Genomic DNA, 21,728 nt, shown 5'->3' with positions numbered 1-21,728 from the left:
CCCGCGGCGGCGCTGGTTGTTGTCGTGAGCCGCAGCCGCCCCGCTTCGCCCCTCCTCCGCTCCCCTCCCCCCGACCCTGCGCACGGGCCGCCCCTCCCCCCGCCTCCCCGGCCCCTCTCACGGTGCCAAGATGGCGGCGGCGGCGGGCGGCGGCAGTTGCCCGGGGCCTGGCTCCGCGCGGGGCCGCTTCCCGGGCCGGCCGCGGGGCTCCGGCGGGGGCGGGGGCCGCGGCGGACGGGGCAGCGGGGCCGAAAGAGTGCGGGTAGCTCTGCGGCGCGGCAGCGGCGCGGCGGGGCCGGGCGGAGCCGAGCTTGGGGAAGATACGGCCCTGCTCCGTTTGCTGGGGTTCCGCCGGGGCCTGCGCCGGCTCCGCCGCCTGTGGGCCGGCCCGCGCGTTCAGCGGGGCCGGGGCCGGGGCCGGGGCCGAGGCTGGGGCCCGGGGCCGGGCCGAGGCTGCGTGCCAGAGGAGGAGAGCAGTGACGGGGATTCCGACGATGAGGTGAGGTAGTCGGAGGCGTCCCCCGCGCCGGGTGGGGCGGAGGCCGGGGGCTTACAGCGACCTGGGTGCCCCCTTGGGGTGGCGTGGGCAAGTGGGATCTTCAGGGCTTCTGTGGAGGAAAGGCTTCTGGGAACAAGCATGGAAGGAGGTAGTCTGCAGAGAGCTTTGGGTGGATAGGGCCTCTGAAAGTGGATAGAGAAGCCCTGTCTGCAGCTAGCCTCTTGGGCCCCAGACAGGTCTTGCCGAAGTGTCTTGGGCTGATCCTTCTTGGTAGCAAGACTAGGGGAGTAGAAGTGTGGGCGAGAAGGCCATGAGGACTGCACGCCCAATCAGTGGTGGTTGACAGCAGCGACGGCAGCGGCAGCAACAGCATGGCTTTAGTGGACTAGAGACTAGAGCAGTCTGGGCTCTTAGCTGTAGGCTTTCCCCCAGGATCTCAATCTCTGACACATCCCTAGTTTCACCAGTGCTCCAGTTCTTCTGCTGATCTTAAGGTAGAGTGGTGGAGGGCTTCTTGGGACACGGGTTGAAGAAGAATGAAAGGGAGGCTGAGACTGGGCACTCTGCCTGGTCTGAGTTCAGCTCAGGATTTATTCCCCTAACCTTTCAGAAAAAGCAAGAGAGTGTCGACTGTATTGCTGGGACCCCTATTAATCACCTGAGGACTCAGTGCAGCCTGATATGATAAACTATTTGATGCGTGCTCCTTCCCGCCCTTGGGTGTCCCTACTCCCATCTTCAGGCAGAAACTGTGGCCTGAAAGGGTGTAAATGGAGGTTCCAATTTGTTCTGAGTTGAAGTTGGCCATTGGTGTAGGGCTTACTTGCCTAACTTGAGGAGACACTGTTGTGTTTTCTTCTGCGCCAGGAACCCCTGGTGGCTGTGCTTGTCTGGCCTGGCACTGGGGAGGGGAGTTTAGAAACACCTTGTGCCTCCATTTGTAGGGAAAGTCCTTCCAGTCCATTTATTTTATAAATAGGCAGAGGTACATTAAGGGGTAAGCTGGGGGTGTTTCTCCATACCTTGAGTCCCAGGTGGAACCAGGGCTTTGGCACTGACTGCTGTTTCTCCCCTCCACCCCCGGTCCCCTAAATCAGGAGTTTCAGGGTTTTCATTCAGATGAAGATGTGGCCCCCAGTTCCCTGCGCTCTGCGCTCCGATCCCAGCGAGGTGAGTGATGGGGGAAACTCTACCTCTGTAGCTTTACAAAAATGTTATTCTTGCCCTTTGTGTCAGTTCTTCCCTGTTCTGCTAGTCTCCGTCAGTTACTGAGTATGTCCTGTGTTCAGAGTCCAAGATAGACTGGGCTGTGGGGGAAACTGATAAATAGGACTTAGTTTCTGCCCTTCTGGAGCACCTTCCTCAGTCTGCAGGGCTAGTTTGACCCATCTCCCCACACCTATTCTCCTTTTAGGTCGAGCCCCCCGAGGTCGGGGCCGCAAACATAAGACGACCCTTCTTCCTCCTCCTCGCCTATCAGATGTGACACCTACCCCCCCAAAGACCCCTGCCCGGAAACGGGGTGAGGAGGGCACAGAACGGATGGTGCAGGCACTGACTGAACTTCTCCGGCGGGCCCAGGCACCCCCAGCTCCCCGAAGCCGGGCATGTGAGCCCTCCACCCCGCGTCGGTCTCGGGGACGGCCCCCAGGAAGGCCAGCAGGCCCCTGCCGGAAGAAGCAGCAAGCAGTAGTGGTAGCAGAAGCGGCTGTGACAATCCCTAAACCTGAACCCCCACCTCCTGTGGTTCCAGTAAAACACCGAACTGGCAGTTGGAAGTGCAAGGAGGGGCCTGGCCCAGGACCTGGGACCCCCAAACGTGGAGGACAGACTGGGAGAGGAGGCCGTGGAGGCAGGGGCAGAGGCCGAGGTGGGCTCCCCCTCGTGATCAAGTTTGTTTCAAAGGCCAAAAAAGTGAAGATGGGACAGTTGTCCTTGGGACTTGAATCAGGTCAGGGTCAAGGTCGACATGGGGAAAGTTGGCAGGATGCTCCCCCAAGAAGAGTTGAATCTGGACAAGGAGGGGGCCCTTGTTGCAAAAAGCAGGAGCAGAAGCTAGAGGAGGAAAGAGAGGAGAAGAAAGAAGAAGAAAAGGATGAGGAGGAAGAGGAGAAGGAAGAGAAAGCTGAGGCTGAGGAAGAGGTGATGCTAGCTGAGGAAAAGGAGGAGGCAAAACCACCATCACCACCTTTAACTCCTCCAGCCCCTCCACCCCCTCCTCCTCTCCCACCCCCATCAACATCTCCTCCCCCTCAACCTTGCCCTCCACCACCCCCTGTCCGCATGTCTCCCCCTCCCCCACCATCCCCTCCACCACCTCTGGTCCCAGAGGAGAGAGAAGAGTCCCCACCTCCTGCAGTCCCAGCTACATGCTCCAGGAAGAGGGGCCGGCCTCCCCTGACTCCCAGCCAACGGGCAGAGCGGGAAGCTGCTCGGGCAGGGCCAGAGAGTACTTCTCCTCCCACTCCAAACCCCACTACCACCATGGGAGGCCCTTCAGAAGACAGTCCCACCGTGGCCCCCAAAAGTACCACCTTCCTGAAAAATATCCGGCAGTTTATTATGCCTGTGGTGAGTGCCCGCTCCTCCCGTGTCATCAAGACACCCCGACGATTTATGGATGAAGACCCTCCCAAGCCCCCAAAGGTGGAGGTTTCACCTATTTTACGACCTCCCATCGCCACCTCCCCACCTGCTCCCCAGGAACCAGCACCAGCTCCCTCTCCACCACGTGCTCCAACTCCCCCATCTACCCCAGTCCCACTCCCTGAGAAGAGGCGGTCCATCTTAAGGGAACCCACATTTCGCTGGACCTCACTAACCCGGGAGCCGCCCCCTCCTCCCCCTGCCCCTCCACCAGCCCCATCTCCACCACCTGCCCCTGCCACACCCTCCCGGAGGCCCCTGCTTCTTCGAGCCCCACAGTTTACCCCCAGTGAAGCCCACCTGAAGATCTATGAATCGGTGCTTACTACTCCTCTTGGGGCTCCTGAAGCCCCTGAGCCAGAGCCGCCTCCTGCCGATGATTCTCCAGCTGAGCCTGAGCCACGGGCAGTGGGCCGAACCAACCACCTCAGCCTGCCTCGATTTGCCCCTGTGGTCACCACTCCTGTTAAGGCTGAGGTGCCCCCCCATGGGGCTCCACCTCTAAGCAATGGGCAGCAGCCTCAGGCTCAGCTACAACAGCCCCTGCAGGCCTTGCAGACCCAGCTACTGCCCCAGACACTACCACCCCAGCAGCCACAAGTGCAGCCGCAGCCATCACCACAGCACACACCACCACTGGAAAAGGCCCGGATGACCAGCCTGAGTTCCCTACCACTGTCTGGGGTGGAGGAGAAAATGTTCAGCCTTCTCAAGAGAGCCAAGGTACAGCTCTTCAAGATTGACCAACAGCAGCAGCAGAAGGTGGCAGCGGCCATGCCGGTGAGCAAGGTGCTGCGGCCAGGCCCTTTTCCCTAGTTCATCCAGCTGCCTCCCTAGATACTATTCAGCACTGTCAGTAGCCTTCAGAACCAGTTCTTCCCTTATCCTCTAGTGTCCTGTTTTGTCCTCGATCCTATTCCTTCCCTATGGCTATTCCCCTGTCCCCATCTGTCTTTACTTCCCAGATCCTGACCCTGTTTATTCCCCTACCAGCTGAGCCCTGGAGGGCAAATGGAAGAGGCTATGGGGACTGTCAAGCAGACCCCAGACAGAGGCTGTGTCAGGTCTGAAGATGAGTCTGTGGAAGTCAAGAGAGAGCGCGCCTCGGTACGCATTTGGAGGAGGGTTCTTGGAAGTAGGCTAGTTATGGAACACAGGGAACCATTGCCCACACTTATTTCTGGTCGCTCCTCTCCCAGGGCCCTGAGTCACCTGTGCAAGGTCCCCGTATCAAACACGTGTGCCGTCATGCTGCTGTAGCCCTTGGTCAGGCCCGGGCCATGGTACCTGAAGATGTTCCCCGCCTCAGTGCCCTCCCTCTCCGGGACCGGCAAGATCTCGCCACAGAGGGTAGGGGGGTTAATTTGGGGGGTGAGTTCTTGACAGCCACGTCAGGTTTGTATATGATCAAGCATACCAGGAAGCTAGAAGAGAGGGAGCCTAGTTGGGGGCTTGGAGTTAGGTGGCAAATGAACTGAAATGCTGGATCTTTGACAAAGCAGGTTGACTCGGGAGCATCTAGAACCTATCAGTGTGGGAAAGTAGAGGCCAGAGGGCCAGCTGAATGGAACTTGAGGGAGAACAGGAAAATGAGGCAGGATGCCTGGTGGCTTTGTGGCTCCATTTCCACTCTATCTTTTGCAATAGATACGTCATCAGCATCTGAGACTGAGAGTGTCCCATCCCGGTCCCGGCGGGGAAAAGTGGAATCAGCTGGACCTGGGGGAGACTTGGAGCCTACAGGGTCTGGAGGGACCCTAACCCACACACCCCGGCGCTCACTGCCCTCCCACCACGGCAAGAAGATGCGGATGGCCCGGTGTGGACACTGTCGGGGCTGCCTGCGTGTGCAGGACTGTGGGTCCTGTGTCAACTGCCTGGATAAGCCCAAATTTGGGGGCCCCAACACCAAGAAGCAGTGCTGTGTGTGAGTAGCTGGGGGTGGCCTTGTTCCCACTTGGGGTTGTTCGTGATCCAGACCTCCTACCCCAGCCCCTTTTCTGCCCAGCCAGAGCAGTGGGATTGGCATCCTTGTGGAGAGCTTCCTCTCTTCCCCCAGACCACCAGTCCCCTACCCTGGTGACGTGCTGCTCCCCTCCCCAGATACCGAAAGTGTGACAAGATAGAGGCTCGTAAGATGGAACGGCTGGCCAAAAAAGGTAACCAGGTTTGAGGAGCATTTTTCTTCACGAAACCTTATGTAGATTTGTGGTGTGGAGGAAGCCACGTTTTATTTGCTCTTCCTCCTTATCTTTGCAGTTCTCTGCCTTTGTCTTCTTCCCCATCAAATGTATCATAACTCCTCCTATATTCATTCTGTCTACCCCACTTCTTTCTTGTCTTTTTTCTATCTCATTGTCCCATGTCCCCAGCTGAGCTCAAATCCTACTAAGTCCCCTGTTCCCACAGGCCGGACGATAGTGAAGACGCTGTTGCCCTGGGATTCGGATGAATCTCCTGAGGCCTCCCCGGGTCCTCCAGGCCCACGTCGGGGGGCGGGAACTGGGGGGCCCCGGGAGGAGGTGGTGGCCCCCCCAGGACCCGAGGAGCAGGACTCCCTCCTACTGCAGCGCAAGTCAGCCCGGCGCTGCGTCAAACAGCGACCTTCCTATGATATCTTCGAGGACTCGGATGACTCAGAGCCCGGGGGTCCTCCTGCTCCTCGGCGTCGGACCCCCAGAGAAAATGGTATGGACTACTTTATGTTTTCTCCATCAAGCAATCGGTTATGTTTCTTTTTCTCTTTTTTTTTTTTTTTTTTTTTTTGGCCATGTTGGGGATGGAACTAAGGGCTTAGTGTATGGTAGGCAAGTGCTCCATCTTTGGGCTACGTGCACAACCCTGGTCTTGTGTCTTTTGTGGAAGCGGCAAGGCATTCAGCACCAGGGCTCTTATCAGTCTGCTTGAGAAAGGGTGGCTGAGAACAGAGGAGGAGGTAGTTTTAGGAGAATATACAGAACTGGTATGTGAGGATCTCACTGAACTTACTGAGCAGGGCCTCAGGGTCATCCTTGTGAATCTTAGTTAAAGAAGGCCTTGGTAATCTAGGTAACATTGGGGTTGTAGAAGACGATCATGGGGTATAGATGGGGAGTCTCACTGCTCCCGTGTCCTGCCTAGAGCTGCCAGCACCAGAACCTGAGGAGCAGAGCCGGCCCCGCAAACCCACCCTGCAGCCTGTGTTGCAGCTCAAGGCTCGAAGGCGCCTGGACAAGGTCAGCACGGCCCGCTTCGAGAACCCCGAGCCCTGTGTGAGGCATGGCTCCTGCCCTCCAGGAGCTACCTGGCAAGTCAGGGTGACGGGCACACCAGAGTACTGTGGTGTGTCCACACCAGAGGACAGGCCTTAAGGGATGAGTCAGGCCTTGATATATGGAAAGCAGAGTGGAGTATGGGCAAAGGTCAGGGTTTGGCAGGCTAGGGGAAGGGCATTGAGGAGGGGAGTCTGCAGAGAGGGTAAGATGGGCAGCCTCTGATCAGTTCTTTATCCCTCTTTAGGATGCTTTGGGCCCTAGCCACTTTGCTTCTTTTCCCAATGGCTGGACGGGAAAACAGAAGTCCCCAGATGGAGTGCACCGGGTCCGTGTAGATTTTAAGGTATGTCAGGGAGAGGGGCAGGTTGTAGGGCTTGTAGTTGGAAGAAGCTTTTTGCTTGTGTCAGAGTAGCCAGGGCTTAAAGGATGGATCTGACCTAGGTTCCTGGCTATTCTGCAATCCTGTGTCCCCTCTTCCCCTAGGAGGATTGTGACCTAGAGAACGTATGGCTGATGGGTGGCCTGAGCGTGCTCACTTCTGTCCCAGGGGGGCCCCCAATGGTGTGCTTGCTGTGTGCCAGCAAAGGCCTACATGAGGTTGGTGTTCTCCCTCTTTTCACAGACCCCCCCCCCCCCCCAAGTCTTCATTGGCTCTTCCTGATTATTGGGGCCATCTCATCTCCTGGCCTTCTAACCTCACACTGTGCTCATCATTTGCTCTTTCCCACCCTACCTCCAGTTGGTGTTTTGCCAAGTCTGCTGTGACCCTTTCCACCCATTCTGCCTGGAGGAGGCTGAACGGCCCCTGCCTCAGCATCATGATAGCTGGTGCTGCCGTCGCTGCAAGTTCTGCCATGTCTGTGGGCGCAAAGGCAGGGGATCTAAGGTTGGGCACAGGGGCCAGCCTGGAATAGGTGGAGGCATGCGAGAGGGGTATATCCCTATGCCGATAGGTTTTGCCATTGCCATCTTTCTCCAACATTCCGTAGCACCTTCTGGAGTGTGAGCGATGCCGCCATGCTTACCATCCAGCCTGCCTGGGGCCCAGTTATCCAACCCGGGCCACACGTAAAAGACGCCATTGGGTGAGAGATGAGGCTCACAACCCTCACTATGGTAGTGTAATTATGCCACCACCACCCCCGACTTGCCCCAGGGTTCTCAGGAGGAGGGGAGGGCTGGCATCACTTTGAGAATTTGATTAATATTTTCTTTAAATTTTCACAGACAAGATTTAGATGCAGAATTTGATGTCATGGTTTTAGGAGCTGGTGCATTCCACATTCCCAGGCTCAGCATTACCTGCCGTAGCCTGATGTCCATTTCTGCCCCTCTCCTCTTCCTCGTTGTTTCCCCCACAAATCTCTTCTCCTCTTATTGTCCTTCCTCATCTGTTCCCTCCACTTCTCCTCACCTATCTCCCCTGTTGTATTGCTTCAGCCCAATGTCTGGTTTCTTCCTAATATCACCATACTCTCCCAGATCTGTTCGGCCTGTGTGCGCTGCAAGAGCTGTGGGGCAACTCCAGGGAAGAACTGGGATGTTGAGTGGTCTGGAGATTACAGCCTCTGCCCCAGATGCACCCAGCTCTATGAGAAAGGTGGGACCTGCCAGGAAAATGGGGACTGGAGGACCAGAGGGGAGGAGGCCAGGCTCCTGATATAGGGCCTCTGCCAGCAAGAGTTGGAACAGATAGTCTAGTGGCTTTCTACCTTCTAGCTACATAACTTTTTGATTCAGAATATCCTCCCACAGAAGTTCATTTAAAAGACGGACACAGCCCCTCTGAGGGTGGTAGGAATAAAGGGCCTGGGACCCTACTCTTGGTCAGTTTCTGAGATCCTATCTATAAACTCCAATCTCCAATTGGCAATTCAAAACTTGGGACTTTTTCCTAATTTGTTCAAGCAGCACATTTAGCAAGACCCTGGTTTCGAAGGGCATCAGGGCTGCAGAGTTAGAAAAGAGGCTTCATCTTCAGCCAATGTGGGGGGACTATTAGGGACTTGAGACAGGCATAATGGATGCCTCCTTCATAGCAGTCAAGGTGTGGTTGGCTCTCCACAGGGACTGTGAGGGGTAGGGAGTAACTCCAGCCTCTCTTGACTCTTCCCTGCTTCCCTTTTCCTCTAGGAAACTACTGCCCAATCTGTACACGCTGCTACGAAGACAATGATTATGAGAGCAAGATGATGCAGTGCGCACAGTGTGACCACTGGGTGCATGCCAAGTGTGAGGGGCTCTCAGGTGAGTAGGCAGAGTACCTGGGGTGTAGCTTCAGCCCTAGGGGGATCCCTATCCCACCTCAGGTCCTTAGACAACATGTGGCTAAGTGTTCTTCATGGCCTAGGGGCTCCTAGGACCTCTGCCATCCTCCCAAAACATATTCTCCTCTCCTGCCTGGCTGTTCTAGATGAAGACTATGAGATCCTCTCCGGGCTGCCAGACTCGGTGCTGTACACGTGTGGACCATGTGCTGGGGCCACACAGCCTCGCTGGCGAGAGGCCCTGAGTGGGGCTCTACAGGGGGGCCTGCGCCAGGTGCTCCAGGGCCTGCTGAGCTCAAAGGTGGCGGGCCCACTGCTGCTGTGCACCCAGGTCTGGAGGGCCCAGGAGGCAGGATGGGTGGGGCCAGGCCCAGCACCAGCCCTGCTGACTTTTCTTATTTGCAGTGTGGGCAGGATGGGAAACAACTGCATCCAGGTCCCTGTGATCTGCAAGCTGTGGGTCAGCGCTTCGAGGATGGCCACTATAAGTCTGTGGTGAGTGGGACATGGGGAGGAGCAGGTGGGTACCAAGAGGAGAGGGTAGAGCTAGGTCTGTGGGTTAGGGTTGGGGCTCAGACCCTGACAAACCCCCTTACAGCACAGCTTCATGGAGGACATGGTGGGCATCCTGATGAGGCATTCAGAAGAAGGAGAGACCCCAGAGCGCCGGGCAGGAAGCCAGATGAAGGGGCTCCTATTGAAGGTAAGCACTGGGGGATGTTGTTCCTAGGGCGGTTGAATGGTAGTGGGGGGAGAGAGTGGATTCATCAGACCCTGCCCCCACCAACTTTTGGGGAAGCCAGTTCTCATCCTGTTAACCCACTCCCCAGCTGCTAGAATCTGCGTTCGGCTGGTTCGACGCCCACGACCCCAAGTACTGGCGACGGAGTACCCGGCTGCCAAAGTGAGCAAGGCTGGGTAGCAGGAGGGAACCAGGGAGTGAGGGCAAAGACAGGGGCACCTACAAATCCAGGGTCAAGCTGGGCTGAAAATAGATAAGGATCAGAGTTAGGGTTGAGGCTAAAGAAGAGGGTGGTGAGACCAGGATGAGATTCCCCGGCGGTTGTGGACTAGCAAAGACTCAGGTTGTGTAAGTTAGCTCTTGCTTTGTTTCTACTTTATATAAGGCAGTTGAGGACAGAGCAGTGAGCAAGTAAAATTGGACTCTGCTTAAAGAGCTCACGTTTGGGGTGCTAGGCAGGTATTAATGATCTAGATGGGTAGGGTGGCAATGGGGAAATCCAGGGGGCTGTGGGAGCCTAAAGGAGGCACCTGCTGGAGGCTGGGGATCAGAAAGGCTTCCTGGAAGCAGTGATATCTGAGCTGAGAGGTGGAGGAAGATTATTTCAGGCATGAGGAGAACAGTATTTTTTACATCAAAGGAGGTACAAGAGGATCTGGCTTATTTGGGAGACTAAGAAAACTTCCACATGGAGAGAGGACGAAGAGTGTCATGGCACATTTAGACTGATGTTGTGGGTGGGCCCCAGTCCAGCTGTCCTTGTTAGACATATCAGATGCTAACCCTGCCTGTCCACAGCGGAGTCCTTCCCAATGCGGTGTTGCCCCCATCCCTGGACCATGTGTATGCTCAGTGGAGACAGGAGGAACCTGAGACCCCAGAATCAGGGCAGCCTCCAGGGGATCCTTCAGCAGGTACTGACATGTGGGTGCTGGAAGCTAGTGCCCTTAAGCTTGAGGGCTAGTCTGCTGATCCTGATTCTTGGACTTCTTTTTCTGCATCCTTTCCAGCTTTCCAGTGCAAGGATCCTGCTGCTTTTTCACACCTGGAGGACCCCCGTCAGTGTGCACTCTGCCTCAAATACGGGGATGCGGACTCCAAGGTGAGGGCTGCTGTATGAAGCTTCAGGTTGTGGGGCCCTGGAAGCTCCCTCCTCCATCATACAATTCCTCTTCTGCCTATAGGAAGCGGGACGGCTTCTGTACATCGGGCAGAATGAGTGGACACACGTCAACTGTGCTATTTGGTCGGCTGAAGTGTTTGAGGAGAACGATGGCTCCCTCAAGAATGTGCATGCTGCTGTGGCTCGAGGGAGGCAGATGGTGAGGGCTGGGTCCTGGAGAGAAGGGCAGCCCTGGGGTCTCAGATAGGTCCCTGCCTTTAGTGGAAGCAGCTCTTATTTCACATTTTCTACCAGGATGTGTCTTTTGACTGCTATTTCTAGATACCTTTCTTGGTTGTTCCAGGACTCTGGTGCTACAGTGACAGATCTGGCCATAATTTGAGCCTGAAGCCTTGGGGGACTAAAGTTAGGCTTTAGTCTTTTTAGTCTTGTTGATTGAACCTGTATTAGATGTGCTATACTGTGACATTTTACGCTCACTCTGCCCCCATGAAGTGATGAGGTAGTACCTGGGTCAGAATTGCCCCCATGGACTGTCTGGCCTGGGGCAGGCCTCAGAGAGTGCCAAGTGCTCATCAGCGCTTGGATGATGGAGATTCTGACTGCAGGGGTTAGTTGTGAAGACCAGATAGAGTAAAGCAGACTCCATATTCGAACAGCGTGAGGAAAGGAAGATACTAAATGTGACTCAGTAAGTGTTGGCTATTGTTAATCTTTTTCTTTTTTTTCAAGTTGTCTAATAATGCTTTGTTTCAAAAACCCTGAAATGCAGGGCTGGGGTTGTGGCTCAGAGACAGAGTGCTTGCCTAGCATGTGTGAGGCATTGGGTTTGATCCTCAGCACCACATAAAAACTAAAACATTAAAAAAAAAAAAAAAGGCCCTAAAATGGTTTGGATGTGCTCCTCGCCATGGTCAAGGAAGAGGTTTAGCCTAGTGAGAGCTTTTGTTGAGGGAGGTGCTGGGTTAGGCAGAGTCCTAGAATCAGCAGTGCCCGGCATGAGACCCTGGCTCTAGTACCTGGCTTGTCCACTCAACAGCCCTTTCCCTTTGCAGCGCTGTGAGCTCTGCCTGAAGCCTGGCGCCACAGTGGGCTGCTGCCTGTCCTCCTGCCTCAGTAACTTCCACTTCATGTGTGCCCGAGCCAGCTACTGCATCTTCCAGGACGACAAGAAGGTTTTCTGCCAGAAACACACAGACCTCCTAGATGGCAAGGTGGGCCAGGACAGTTGAGGAGACAGCTAGCTGCCCATTGCACTTTCAGTGTCTCCTCCTTGTATGTTCTTCCACAGTCCTTAGGACAAGCTTCGAACGTGACCATTCAGTTCTGGCCTACAGAGCTGTTCCCTCACATACCCCCACATTCCCCTCACTCCCACCAATCAACCTCCATTTGCCTTCTACTTCACAGGAGATTGTGACCCCTGATGGGTTTGATGTTCTCCGCCGAGTCTATGTGGATTTTGAAGGCATCAACTTTAAGCGAAAGTTTTTGACAGGCCTTGAACCTGATGCCATCAATGTGCTCATTGGTAAGCCACTTGGATTCTCCCTACTCTTCTGACCTTGCTTGTCCAACTACCCCTCCTGATCTCTTGTTTGCACCACAGGCTCCATCCGAATTGACTCCCTGGGTACTCTCTCTGATCTCTCGGACTGTGAGGGACGGCTCTTCCCCATTGGCTACCAGTGAGCAATCCAGGGGTGATTAGTGGGTTGGGGAACTTCAGGACTGGATCCCTTTTTTCAAGTTGTCCTAACCTTCTCATCCCACACCCTCGACCTACCAGGTGCTCCCGTCTGTACTGGAGCACAGTGGATGCTCGGAGGCGCTGCTGGTATCGGTGCCGAATTCTAGAGTATCGGCCGTGGGGGCCAAGGGAAGAGCCGGTTCACCTGGAGGCAGCAGAGGAGAACCAGACCATTGCGCACAGCCCTGCCCCCTCCTCAGGTCTGGCTCGGTACTACCCCATTCTTTTCCTTTGATGCTGCCCTCCCTAAATGGTTACCCATCAGCCTCTCTTTCCCTGCTCTCCTGGAGAAACTCCAGGAAGTGCTTATTTGTTTGTAATAAAAATAATAACTTACTGGCCATGCATTACCTGCCTAGGGCTGTGCTCAGCATTTCCTAGGAAGTGACTGGGGGGAGAACACCCTGTGACTAGCTTTAGAGGAGTGGTGACTTGGGGACAGCCGTAAGAAGTGGAGTGGTTTTAGTTCCTGGATTAGGGCTATATGATAATTTAATGCTTCACCAACTCTGGTGAAGGTATGGGTTCTGTGGTATTGTATCTCATGGGGGACTTTTGCTATTGCAGTAACATTGGTAGAACTGGAATTTGAACCTGGATCTACTTATTTCCCAACTGGCAACCTCACAGCCATGCTGACAGGGAGGGATTAGAGCTGGATGACTCAAAGAATGTACTTAGAGATTAGTAGGAAAGGGAGAGGTCATTGTGGGCCAAATAGGAGGAAGAAGTGTGGATTGTATTTGTGGGTTAACAGTCTTGCTCCAAGTTGGAGCATGATATGAAGTGGAGAGAAGAGGAGGGTGCCTTCATCCTGACTGGAGAGAAGGGAGTGTTGAGAGGAGGCAGAGATCATCTTGCAAAGTCTGGGTGGGGCCAGTTAATGGAGAGCCTGAAACACCAGGATGAGGCGATGTGTTTGATGTGGCATGGATGCTCAGAGCAGGTAGGAAGTGGTAGGACTGGCTATGCTGGAGAGAGGGCACTGTAGCTCATGGCAGGTGGTGCCTACTGTAGAGAAAGCAGTGGGCAACTAGGAAGTGGGGAGATGGCAAGGATGGGGAAGAGACATCATGAAAGGACCCTGATGCGGGTGTTCATAGAGGTTTTACAGGTGCCACAGATGGGGCCCAGTTGATGACAGGAGTCTAGTACATGATGTGACCAGTTCAGGGTTGAGGTCCTGGACGGTGTATTTAGTTTAAATGAAGGGGGTATCATAATGGGACACTTGGACTGATCGCCCCTAATGCAGTTCTCTTACTTCTTCAGAGCCCCCATATCATGAGGATCCCCCACCAGACACAGATGCCCTAATCCCTGGAGTTCCTGAGCATCACTCGCCTGTTCAGAATCTGGATCCCCCACTCCGGCTAGATTCAAGCAACGCTCCTCCTCCAGCCCCCCGCTCCTTCTCAGGGGCTCGAATCAAAGTGCCCAACTACTCGCCATCCCGGAGGCCCTTGGGGGGTGTCTCCTTTGGCCCCCTGCCCTCCCCTGGTGAGCACTTGGGGAGTGTCCAGGGGAGGGTGAAGTTGGGGAGGCTAGAGCCACTCACTGGTTGACGCACTGACCCTTTTCACCACAGGAAGTCCATCTTCTCTGACCCACCACATCCCTACTGTGGGAGACCCGGACTTCCCAGCTCCACCCAGACGTTCCCGTCGTCCTAGCCCCCTGACTCCCAGGCCGCCACCATCAAGGCGGGCCTCCCCTCCTCTCAGAACGTCCCCTCAGCTCAGGGTGCCCCCTCCTACCTCAGTCATTACAGCCCTCACACCTACCTCAGGGGAGCTGGCTCCCCCTGGCTTGGCCCCATCTCCACCACCACCCCCTGAAGATCTGGGCCCAGACTTTGAGGACATGGAAGTTGTATCAGGACTGAGTGCTGCTGACCTGGACTTTGCAGCCAGCCTACTGGGGACTGAGCCCTTCCAGGAAGAGATTGTGGCTGCAGGGGCAGTGGGGAGCAGCCATGAGGGCCCGGGGGACAGCTCAGAGGAAGAGAACAGCCCCACTACCCGCTATGTCCACTTCCCTGTGACAGTGGTGTCTGGCCCTGCTCTGGCGCCTGGCACCCTCCCTGGAGTCCCCCGAATTGAACAGCTGGATGGAGTGGACGATGGCACAGACAGCGAGGCCGAGGCAGTCCAGCAACCCCGGGGCCAGGGGACTCCTCCTTCAGGGCCTGGAGTGGGCCGATCTGGAGTCCTCGGGGCTGCAGGGGACAGGACCCGACCTCCTGAGGACCTGCCATCAGAAATTGTGGATTTTGTGTTGAAGAACCTAGGGGGGCCTGGGGAGGGGGCTGCTGGTCCCAGAGAGGAGTCACTTCCCCAAGCACCTCCCATGGCAAATGGCAGCCAGCCTTCCCAAGGCTTGCCCCCTAGCCCAGCCGATCCCACCCGGACATTTGCCTGGCTCCCTGGGGCCCCAGGAGTTCGGGTGTTAAGCCTAGGCCCTGCTCCTGAGCCCCCTAAACCTGCTACATCCAAGATCATTCTTGTCAACAAGCTGGGGCAAGTATTTGTGAAGATGGCTGGGGAGGGTGAACCTGTCCCACCCCCAGTAAAGCAGCCACCTTTGCCCCCTACCATTCCTCCCACGACCCCCACCTCCTGGACTCTGCCCCCAGGACCCTTGCTTGGTGTGTTGCCAGTGGTAGGGGTAGGGGTAGTCCGCCCTGCCCCGCCTCCGCCTCCGCCTCCACTGACACTGGTGTTTAGCAGTGGGCCCCCCAGCCCACCTCGCCAGGCCATCCGTGTCAAAAGGGTGTCCACCTTTTCTGGCCGTTCCCCACCAGCACCTCCCCCAAACAAAACCCCCCGGCTGGATGAAGATGGGGAGTCCTTTGAGGATGTCCCCCAAGTTCCAGGACTTGGTAGCAGTGGGTAAGTGAGTGTCCTGAGGTTGGGGCAGCAAGCAAGGATGATGGGCAAGAGAAGGCAGCTTGTCCTTTTCATGGATTCTCCCTGCCAGGTTTAGCCGAGTGAGGATGAAAACGCCGACGGTGCGAGGAGTTCTCAACCTGGATAATCCTGGGGAGGAAAGCTCTGGGTGAGTGGCTAGGTCCCCTTTTCCTAGAGGCCAGTCTGGGACCTCTGTTCCTTCTTTTTCTAACAGGTCTTTCTTCACAGGCCCCTCCAGGAACGGTCCCTTCTGCTGCCACTTCCAGAAGCAGGTCCTCCCCGGGCCCCTGATGGTACCCCAGACCTGCTGCTTGAGTCCCAGTGGCACCACTATTCAGGTAAGGACCAGTTTTTCCTTTTCACTGCCTTTTTCTTGTGCTCGACTTAACTAGATGACTGACACATCCTGAATTGGCCCAATTTTTAAAAAAAGTGCATACCAGTAGCTGAGGGTATAACTAACTTAGAGGGGCCCTGGGTTCAATTTTTAGCACCCGAAAACAAAGGAGAATATACCTAGTGGTTGTGAGCCCAAGGCTAAGTGCTATGGTCACAGAGATGCCCATGGGGATCTCAAGGCCTTGTGGCAGAAACAGACATAAAATGATATTTTAGCTTTAATAACATTTCAGCAAAGTCCTCTTAAGTCCTTTGTCTGGCCTGCCCAGGGTAGCTTGGTCTGACAGGGTCAGAGAGGTAGGTATCTAGTCAAGCTAAAGATGAACATCTTGGGGATCATCTAGAGAGGATGACCAAGGACGCAGAAGAGGGCCAGGAACAGGAGGACCAGAAGAGAGTGGTCAAGGAAAGGGAGTGGTCATTTGGGAATCTACCTGCCATAGGAAGCACCACTGGGAGTCTGGGAACAGTGTATGGTATGAGCAGGTGGAACAGGGGTGAGGAGGATATTGTGTCACCATCCAGAATTAAAAGGTATTGGTTAATGAAGAAGCTAAAAACAACATCAGACACCTTGCCACAAAGTTCAGCTAAGGATTAGGAGGGGGAGGAGATAGGGCAGCTGCTTAGAAGTATTTGGTGTGAGGGTTGAGATGAACCAAAGGATGCTTGTGGAAGAAAAGGCGAGTGGGAGAACTTATGGTGGTTAGCTTCAAACAGGTGACTTCTGAGATGGAGGAGAAGAGGTGAGATAGGTATCAATGCAGAAACTGGGAGATGATAGGGGCGCTCAGAGTAGTTTTGATTGCAGGACTCAGTGAAGCTGGAAGTGAAGTCTCTGGAGAGTGGGGAGAGCCAAGTCAGTTGGTGGTCAAACAGCCTTGCTTGGGATTTGTGGCCCAATCCTGTCCAGGTGTTTGGATTTTCTCATTACACAGAGATTAACTGTTGAGCACGAAAGTGGAGCAAGGTGGACTGAGACTGCTTAACTGAGAGGCTGCTTAGGGGGTCAGAGACAACATGAGGATATGGCAGTAACTGTGACAGGCATTTGTTGCCCTTAGGGACCATACCAAGTTTTGGTAGGGGAAGTAGACACACAATGCAGTACAAGTGCATTACAGGTTAGATGGGTACTGTGAGGGAAAAATGAAAGTAGCTGGGCAAGAGCCCTGCAGTCAGCACTATTGTGCAGAGGTGAGGATGGGGAGCAGGTAAGAGAAGAGCTAGAAGTGGTTAGAGGTGGACCCTGGGATGCTGAGTCCTGGGATGATGCGAGTCACACACACAGCAAGGGTCTGGTTTAGAGTTTCACTTGGAGCTGGGGAGGGTGTGTGGGCAGGATACCCCTGAGAAATGATGTGGCAAGAATGTGGCCATTGGGTCCTGCTATCCTAAATCATATTCCACTCAGGCTTTTGTTCTCTGACCCTGAACCCAGATGTAATGACCAGCTCTCACCTCTGAGAGGAGAATGTGGGGTCCTAGAAGCCAGGGAAGGAATGTCTCAAGGAGGGAGGGCACACAGCTGTACCAGTGCTGCTGCTGGCACCACAGGATACAGACTGAGAGCTGGTCATTATATTTTCCCAACCTGCTGATTTTAGTGTGTCCCAGAGTCCTGCCCTTGATTTGACTATCTATACTCCCAGATGTTCTCTTCTGGCTTTACATACACATCTATAATCTGATAGTCCCCATATTGCTTTCCCAACCCAGACCTAATCTCTGAACTCCTAGTTTGCAATCTGCTGCCTCCTTTCCTTGCTATTTCCACCAGCAAATTGCAGGGGAATTTTCTAAGTGGCAACCCAAAGCCATAATGTCCCATATTGAGTCCTTGACCTTCACCCCAAATTTGTTCTTGTTTTTCCTCACCATTGCAGTCAGTGGCAGTTTTATCCTTTTTCCATTTAAGCTCCAAACCTCGGAATTGTCTTTGGCCACAACTCTTTTTGTCACATCCACTTCTATGTCAGCAAGTCACCTATTCTTATCTCTAAAATCTATTAACCCCTGAGAAGTCTTTTAAATACCTTAATGTACAGTGTACTTGGTTCTATGTGTATGAGTATGTATGCTTGTAATACTTATATATATATATATATTTTTTTTTTTTGGTCCTGGGGATTGAACCCAAGGGCACTTAACTACTGAGCCACATCCCCAGCCCTTTTTTATGTTTTATTTAGAGGGTCTCACTGAGCTACTTAGGGCCTTGCTAAGTTGCTGAGGCTGGCTTTGAACTTGCGATCCTCCTGCCTCAGCCTCCTGAGCCCCTGGGATTATAGGCATGCTCCACCACGCCCAGCTTACTTACAATATTTGTAGAAACTTACTGTATATAGGGCTGGGGCTGTAGATCAGTGTTAGAGCACCTGTTTAGCATCTGTAAGGCCCTGGGTTTGATCCCCAACATGGAAAAAAAAAAAAAAACTGCAAAATATAATTTCCCAGTATTTTTAATTTGTGTGAAAACAATGATGATTGATATATGGGCATTTATGATAGACTGGATTTGAGTGAGCAATCTTGTGTGGCCTGCAGAGTTCAAACACTCCATGCCTCTTTGAAACTGTTCTGATGGTTGAGAAGTCCTATAGAAAAGGAACCGCAGCCGAGCGCGGTGGCGCACACCTGTAATCCCAGCAGCTCAGGAGGCTGAGGCAGGAGGATCGTGAATTCAAAGCCAGCCTCAGCAATGGTGAGGCGCTAAGCAACTCAGTGAGACCCTGTCTCTAAATAACATACAAAATAAGACTGGGGGTGTGTGGCTTAGTGGTGGAGTGCCCCTGGGTTCAGTCCCCAGTACCAAAAAAGAAAAGAAAAGAAAAGGAACTGTAGGCCCCTTAGAAAAACCCATGTTCTGGACTAGGGTGTAGCTCAGTGGTAGAAAGCTTGCCTAGGCATGTGAGGCACTGGGCTTGATCCTTAGCACCACATAAAAATAAATAACATAATATAAAGGTATTGTGTCCATCTACAATTTAAAAAAAAAAATTAAAAGAAAAAGAAAAGCCGGGCATGGTGGCACACGCCTGTAATCCCAGCAGCTCAGGAGGCTGAGGCAGGAGGATGGTGAGTTCAAAGCCAGTCTCAGTTTAGTGAGGCATTTAACAACTCAGTGAGACCCTCTCTCTAAATAAAATATTAAAAAAGGGTTGGGGATGTAGCTCAGTGGTTGAGCACCCCTGGTTTCAATCCTCAGTACGAAAAAGAAAAGAAAAACCATGTTCTGGGCTGGTGGTGGCATGCTTGCCTAGGGTGTTTGAGGCCAACCTAGAGTCAATCCCCAGCACCACCAAAAAAGAAAAATCCTTTATGAATGTCTCATTGAGAAAAATATGTCCATTTTATAGGGCTCACTGGGCAGAACGAGCAGGAGGAGGGTGATTGGACTCTATAGTCTGTGTGCCTGGGGGAAGGGAAAGTGGTGTCTGCAGGGAGTACAGTGGGATGTTGGAGACTTTTGACTCCAGGAAGGTGATCCTTGCCCTCTTACCTGCTCATTGGGACCAGGTGAGGCCTCCAGTTCTGAAGAAGAACCTCCATCTCCAGAGGACAAAGAGAACCAGGCTCCAAAACGGGCTGGCCCACATCTGCGCTTTGAGATCAGTAGTGAGGATGGCTTCAGTGTGGAGGCAGAGAGCTTGGAGGGTGAGTTGGGAACAGTAGTGGCAGGGAAGAAAATTGGCCCACAAGACCTCCTCCTGACTCTACTCTGGCACTGCTCTTACTCCAGGGGCGTGGAGAACATTGATTGAGAAAGTGCAAGAGGCCCGAGGGCATGCACGGCTGAGACATCTCTCTTTTAGTGGTAAGTAAAGGGTAGATCAACAGGGACTTGGGGGCTGGGATAACTCCCTGAGGGCAAGGTAGGCCTTCCAGGATTTGATCCATCATCAACCTCTCTCCTCAGGAATGAGTGGGGCCAGGCTCCTGGGCATTCACCATGATGCTGTCATCTTCCTGGCAGAGCAACTGCCTGGGGCCCAGCGCTGCCAGCACTATAAGTTTCGCTACCACCAGCAGGGAGAGGGTCAGGAGGAACCACCCCTGAATCCCCATGGGGCTGCCCGTGCTGAGGTCTATCTCCGGTGAGAGGTCTGGGAGCTCTCAAGGGTGGGAGCTGAGTCTGTAGTATTGAAACCAAGTCCTGGGAAGAAGACACTAGGCTGCTCCAAGAGTGATGGGGTTTTGTTGTTTGTTTTCTTTTCAGTACTGGGGATTGAACTCGGGTACTCTACCAAGCCACACCTCCAGCCCCTCCTCCCATTTTTGAGACAGGCTAAGTTGGACAGTCAGGCCTTGAACTTGTGAGCCTCATATCTCAGGCTCCCAGGTTGCTGGGATTATAGGCCTGCACAACGCCTGGCTCCAAGAGTTATTTCTAACATAACATTCACATCAGAAGAATAAAGCCCACCATTTCCCCTTTTTCTATGTCTTCAGCAGCATATTCCTCCTATGCTGTCAGCAGCAGACCAAGGCCACAGAATCTGTAGGCAGCATGAAGGAATGTATGACCCTCCCTCCCTTCTTCCTTCCCACCTGCAGGAAGTGTACCTTTGATATGTTCAACTTCCTGGCCTCCCAACACCGGGTGCTCCCTGAGGGGGCCACCTGTGACGAGGAAGAGGATGAGGTGCAGCTCAGGTCAACCAGGTATGGAGGGTAAGCTGGGGTGCTGTGGGTGGTCTGAAAGAATCCTAAAGAGGGTGACCAGGGGTAAGAGAGCCCTCTTTCCTGGATTCCACACTTCTGTCTCCCACCAGACGTGCCACCAGCCTGGAACTGCCCATGGCCATGCGCTTTCGCCACCTCAAAAAGACGTCCAAAGAGGCTGTGGGTGTCTACAGGTTAGTGGGGTCAGGGGAGGTGCCCCTTGGGTGGATGGACAGGTGCCCTGGTAGGGGGCGATATGGTGTCTGGCCCTCTGCCCCCCTGAGTTTCCCCTTATCCATCCTACACGGCAGATCAGCCATCCATGGGCGAGGCCTGTTCTGTAAGCGCAACATCGATGCCGGCGAGATGGTCATTGAATACTCTGGCATTGTCATTCGCTCTGTGCTGACTGACAAGCGGGAGAAGTTCTACGATGGGAAGGTGGGCTGCACAGGCCATGGGAATGAGGTGGGTGAAGTGGGCCAGTCCTTGGGGACGAGCACCTGATTCTCTCCACCCATCTCTGTAGGGCATCGGGTGCTACATGTTCCGCATGGATGACTTTGATGTGGTGGATGCCACGATGCATGGCAATGCCGCCCGCTTCATCAACCATTCATGTGAGCCCAACTGCTTCTCTCGTGTCATCCATGTGGAGGGCCAGAAGCACATCGTCATCTTTGCTCTGCGCCGCATCCTGCGTGGTGAGGAACTTACCTATGACTACAAGTTCCCCATTGAGGATGCCAGCAACAAGCTGCCCTGCAATTGTGGCGCCAAGCGCTGCCGACGGTTCCTTAACTGAGGCCGTGGCTGCCCACCACGACTCCTCACAACTCCTCTTGCCATCTTGCCCCTAGCCTGAAGGATCCCTAGTCCCTCAGAGCATCTCACTTCCACCCTCCTGTTCAGAGTGGATGTGGATATGCAGGTGGCAAGGGGCCTGCCTCTACCCTTCCAGCAATTGCCCCCTTCCTGCCCTGGGGGCCCAGGATGTAGATATTGTACAAAGGTTTCTAAATCCCTTCTTTTCTATGCACTTTTTTTATTTAAGAGGGTGGGGTCCCAGGTGGGAACCCCCCACAATAAAGTCTGTCAATGTTTGGAGAGGTGGTCTTCCCATGTGTATGGTGTTGGGGGCAGGTAGGGGCAGGTAGGAGCTGTTGCTTCTCCATACCCCAGCCCTTCCTGAACCAAGGAAGTACATCAGCCTCAACAGTATGTGAGAGGCCATGTAGGAATTAGGAGTAAATTGTGTGGGCTTCGAAGTTTTCAAAGCAAGAAATGCCTCACATTTTCTAATGTAGAATGCAGACTGAATGCCTGTGGATGAGCTGTCTGAGGTGCAGCAAGACTGTTCAGAAAGCAGCACTGAGGTCAGCTCTCCCACATGTGGCCTTTCTGTGGGGAGGAGGGGGTGGCATGTTGGGTCTTCTTTGCCCAATTAAGATTATGCTTCAAGAAGTCCCCTTGA

At 54.0% G+C, this 21,728-nt stretch overlaps 1 protein-coding gene across 2 annotated transcripts; it reads left to right on the top strand.

Annotated features, from left to right (window-relative positions):
• Nucleotides 1-130: 130 nt before the first annotated feature.
• Kmt2b (lysine methyltransferase 2B) lies at nucleotides 131-21,361 on the top strand. Of its 2 annotated transcripts, XM_027941232.2 has the most exons (37): nucleotides 131-499; nucleotides 1,597-1,669; nucleotides 1,914-3,925; nucleotides 4,139-4,252; nucleotides 4,345-4,495; nucleotides 4,793-5,072; nucleotides 5,249-5,304; nucleotides 5,555-5,833; nucleotides 6,266-6,360; nucleotides 6,644-6,742; nucleotides 6,883-6,996; nucleotides 7,139-7,285; nucleotides 7,389-7,484; nucleotides 7,882-7,999; nucleotides 8,533-8,646; nucleotides 8,813-8,997; nucleotides 9,072-9,161; nucleotides 9,265-9,369; nucleotides 9,497-9,570; nucleotides 10,207-10,322; nucleotides 10,419-10,510; nucleotides 10,593-10,730; nucleotides 11,587-11,745; nucleotides 11,942-12,062; nucleotides 12,141-12,219; nucleotides 12,321-12,481; nucleotides 13,554-13,781; nucleotides 13,870-15,172; nucleotides 15,261-15,338; nucleotides 15,419-15,528; nucleotides 19,109-19,246; nucleotides 19,332-19,406; nucleotides 19,509-19,686; nucleotides 20,147-20,254; nucleotides 20,365-20,448; nucleotides 20,566-20,695; nucleotides 20,784-21,361. In XM_027941232.2, the coding sequence occupies exons 1-37, from the start codon at nucleotides 131-133 to the stop codon at nucleotides 21,057-21,059; spliced, it is 8,145 nt and encodes a 2,714-aa protein (XP_027797033.2). In that variant the 3' UTR covers nucleotides 21,060-21,361. The 2 variants fall into 2 exon arrangements, with proteins under 2 accessions (XP_027797033.2, XP_027797034.2); XM_027941233.3 differs by lacking the exon at nucleotides 1,597-1,669 and having other exon boundaries at nucleotides 442-499; nucleotides 1,914-3,934.
• Nucleotides 21,362-21,728: the final 367 nt, after the last annotated feature.

The sequence above is a fragment of the Marmota flaviventris genome, chromosome 18, assembly GCF_047511675.1.
Source record: "Marmota flaviventris isolate mMarFla1 chromosome 18, mMarFla1.hap1, whole genome shotgun sequence".
Classification (NCBI taxonomy): domain Eukaryota; kingdom Metazoa; phylum Chordata; class Mammalia; order Rodentia; family Sciuridae; genus Marmota; species Marmota flaviventris.
The sequence above is the reverse complement of the archived record's forward strand: the minus strand, read 5'-3'. Positions and strand labels throughout refer to the sequence as shown.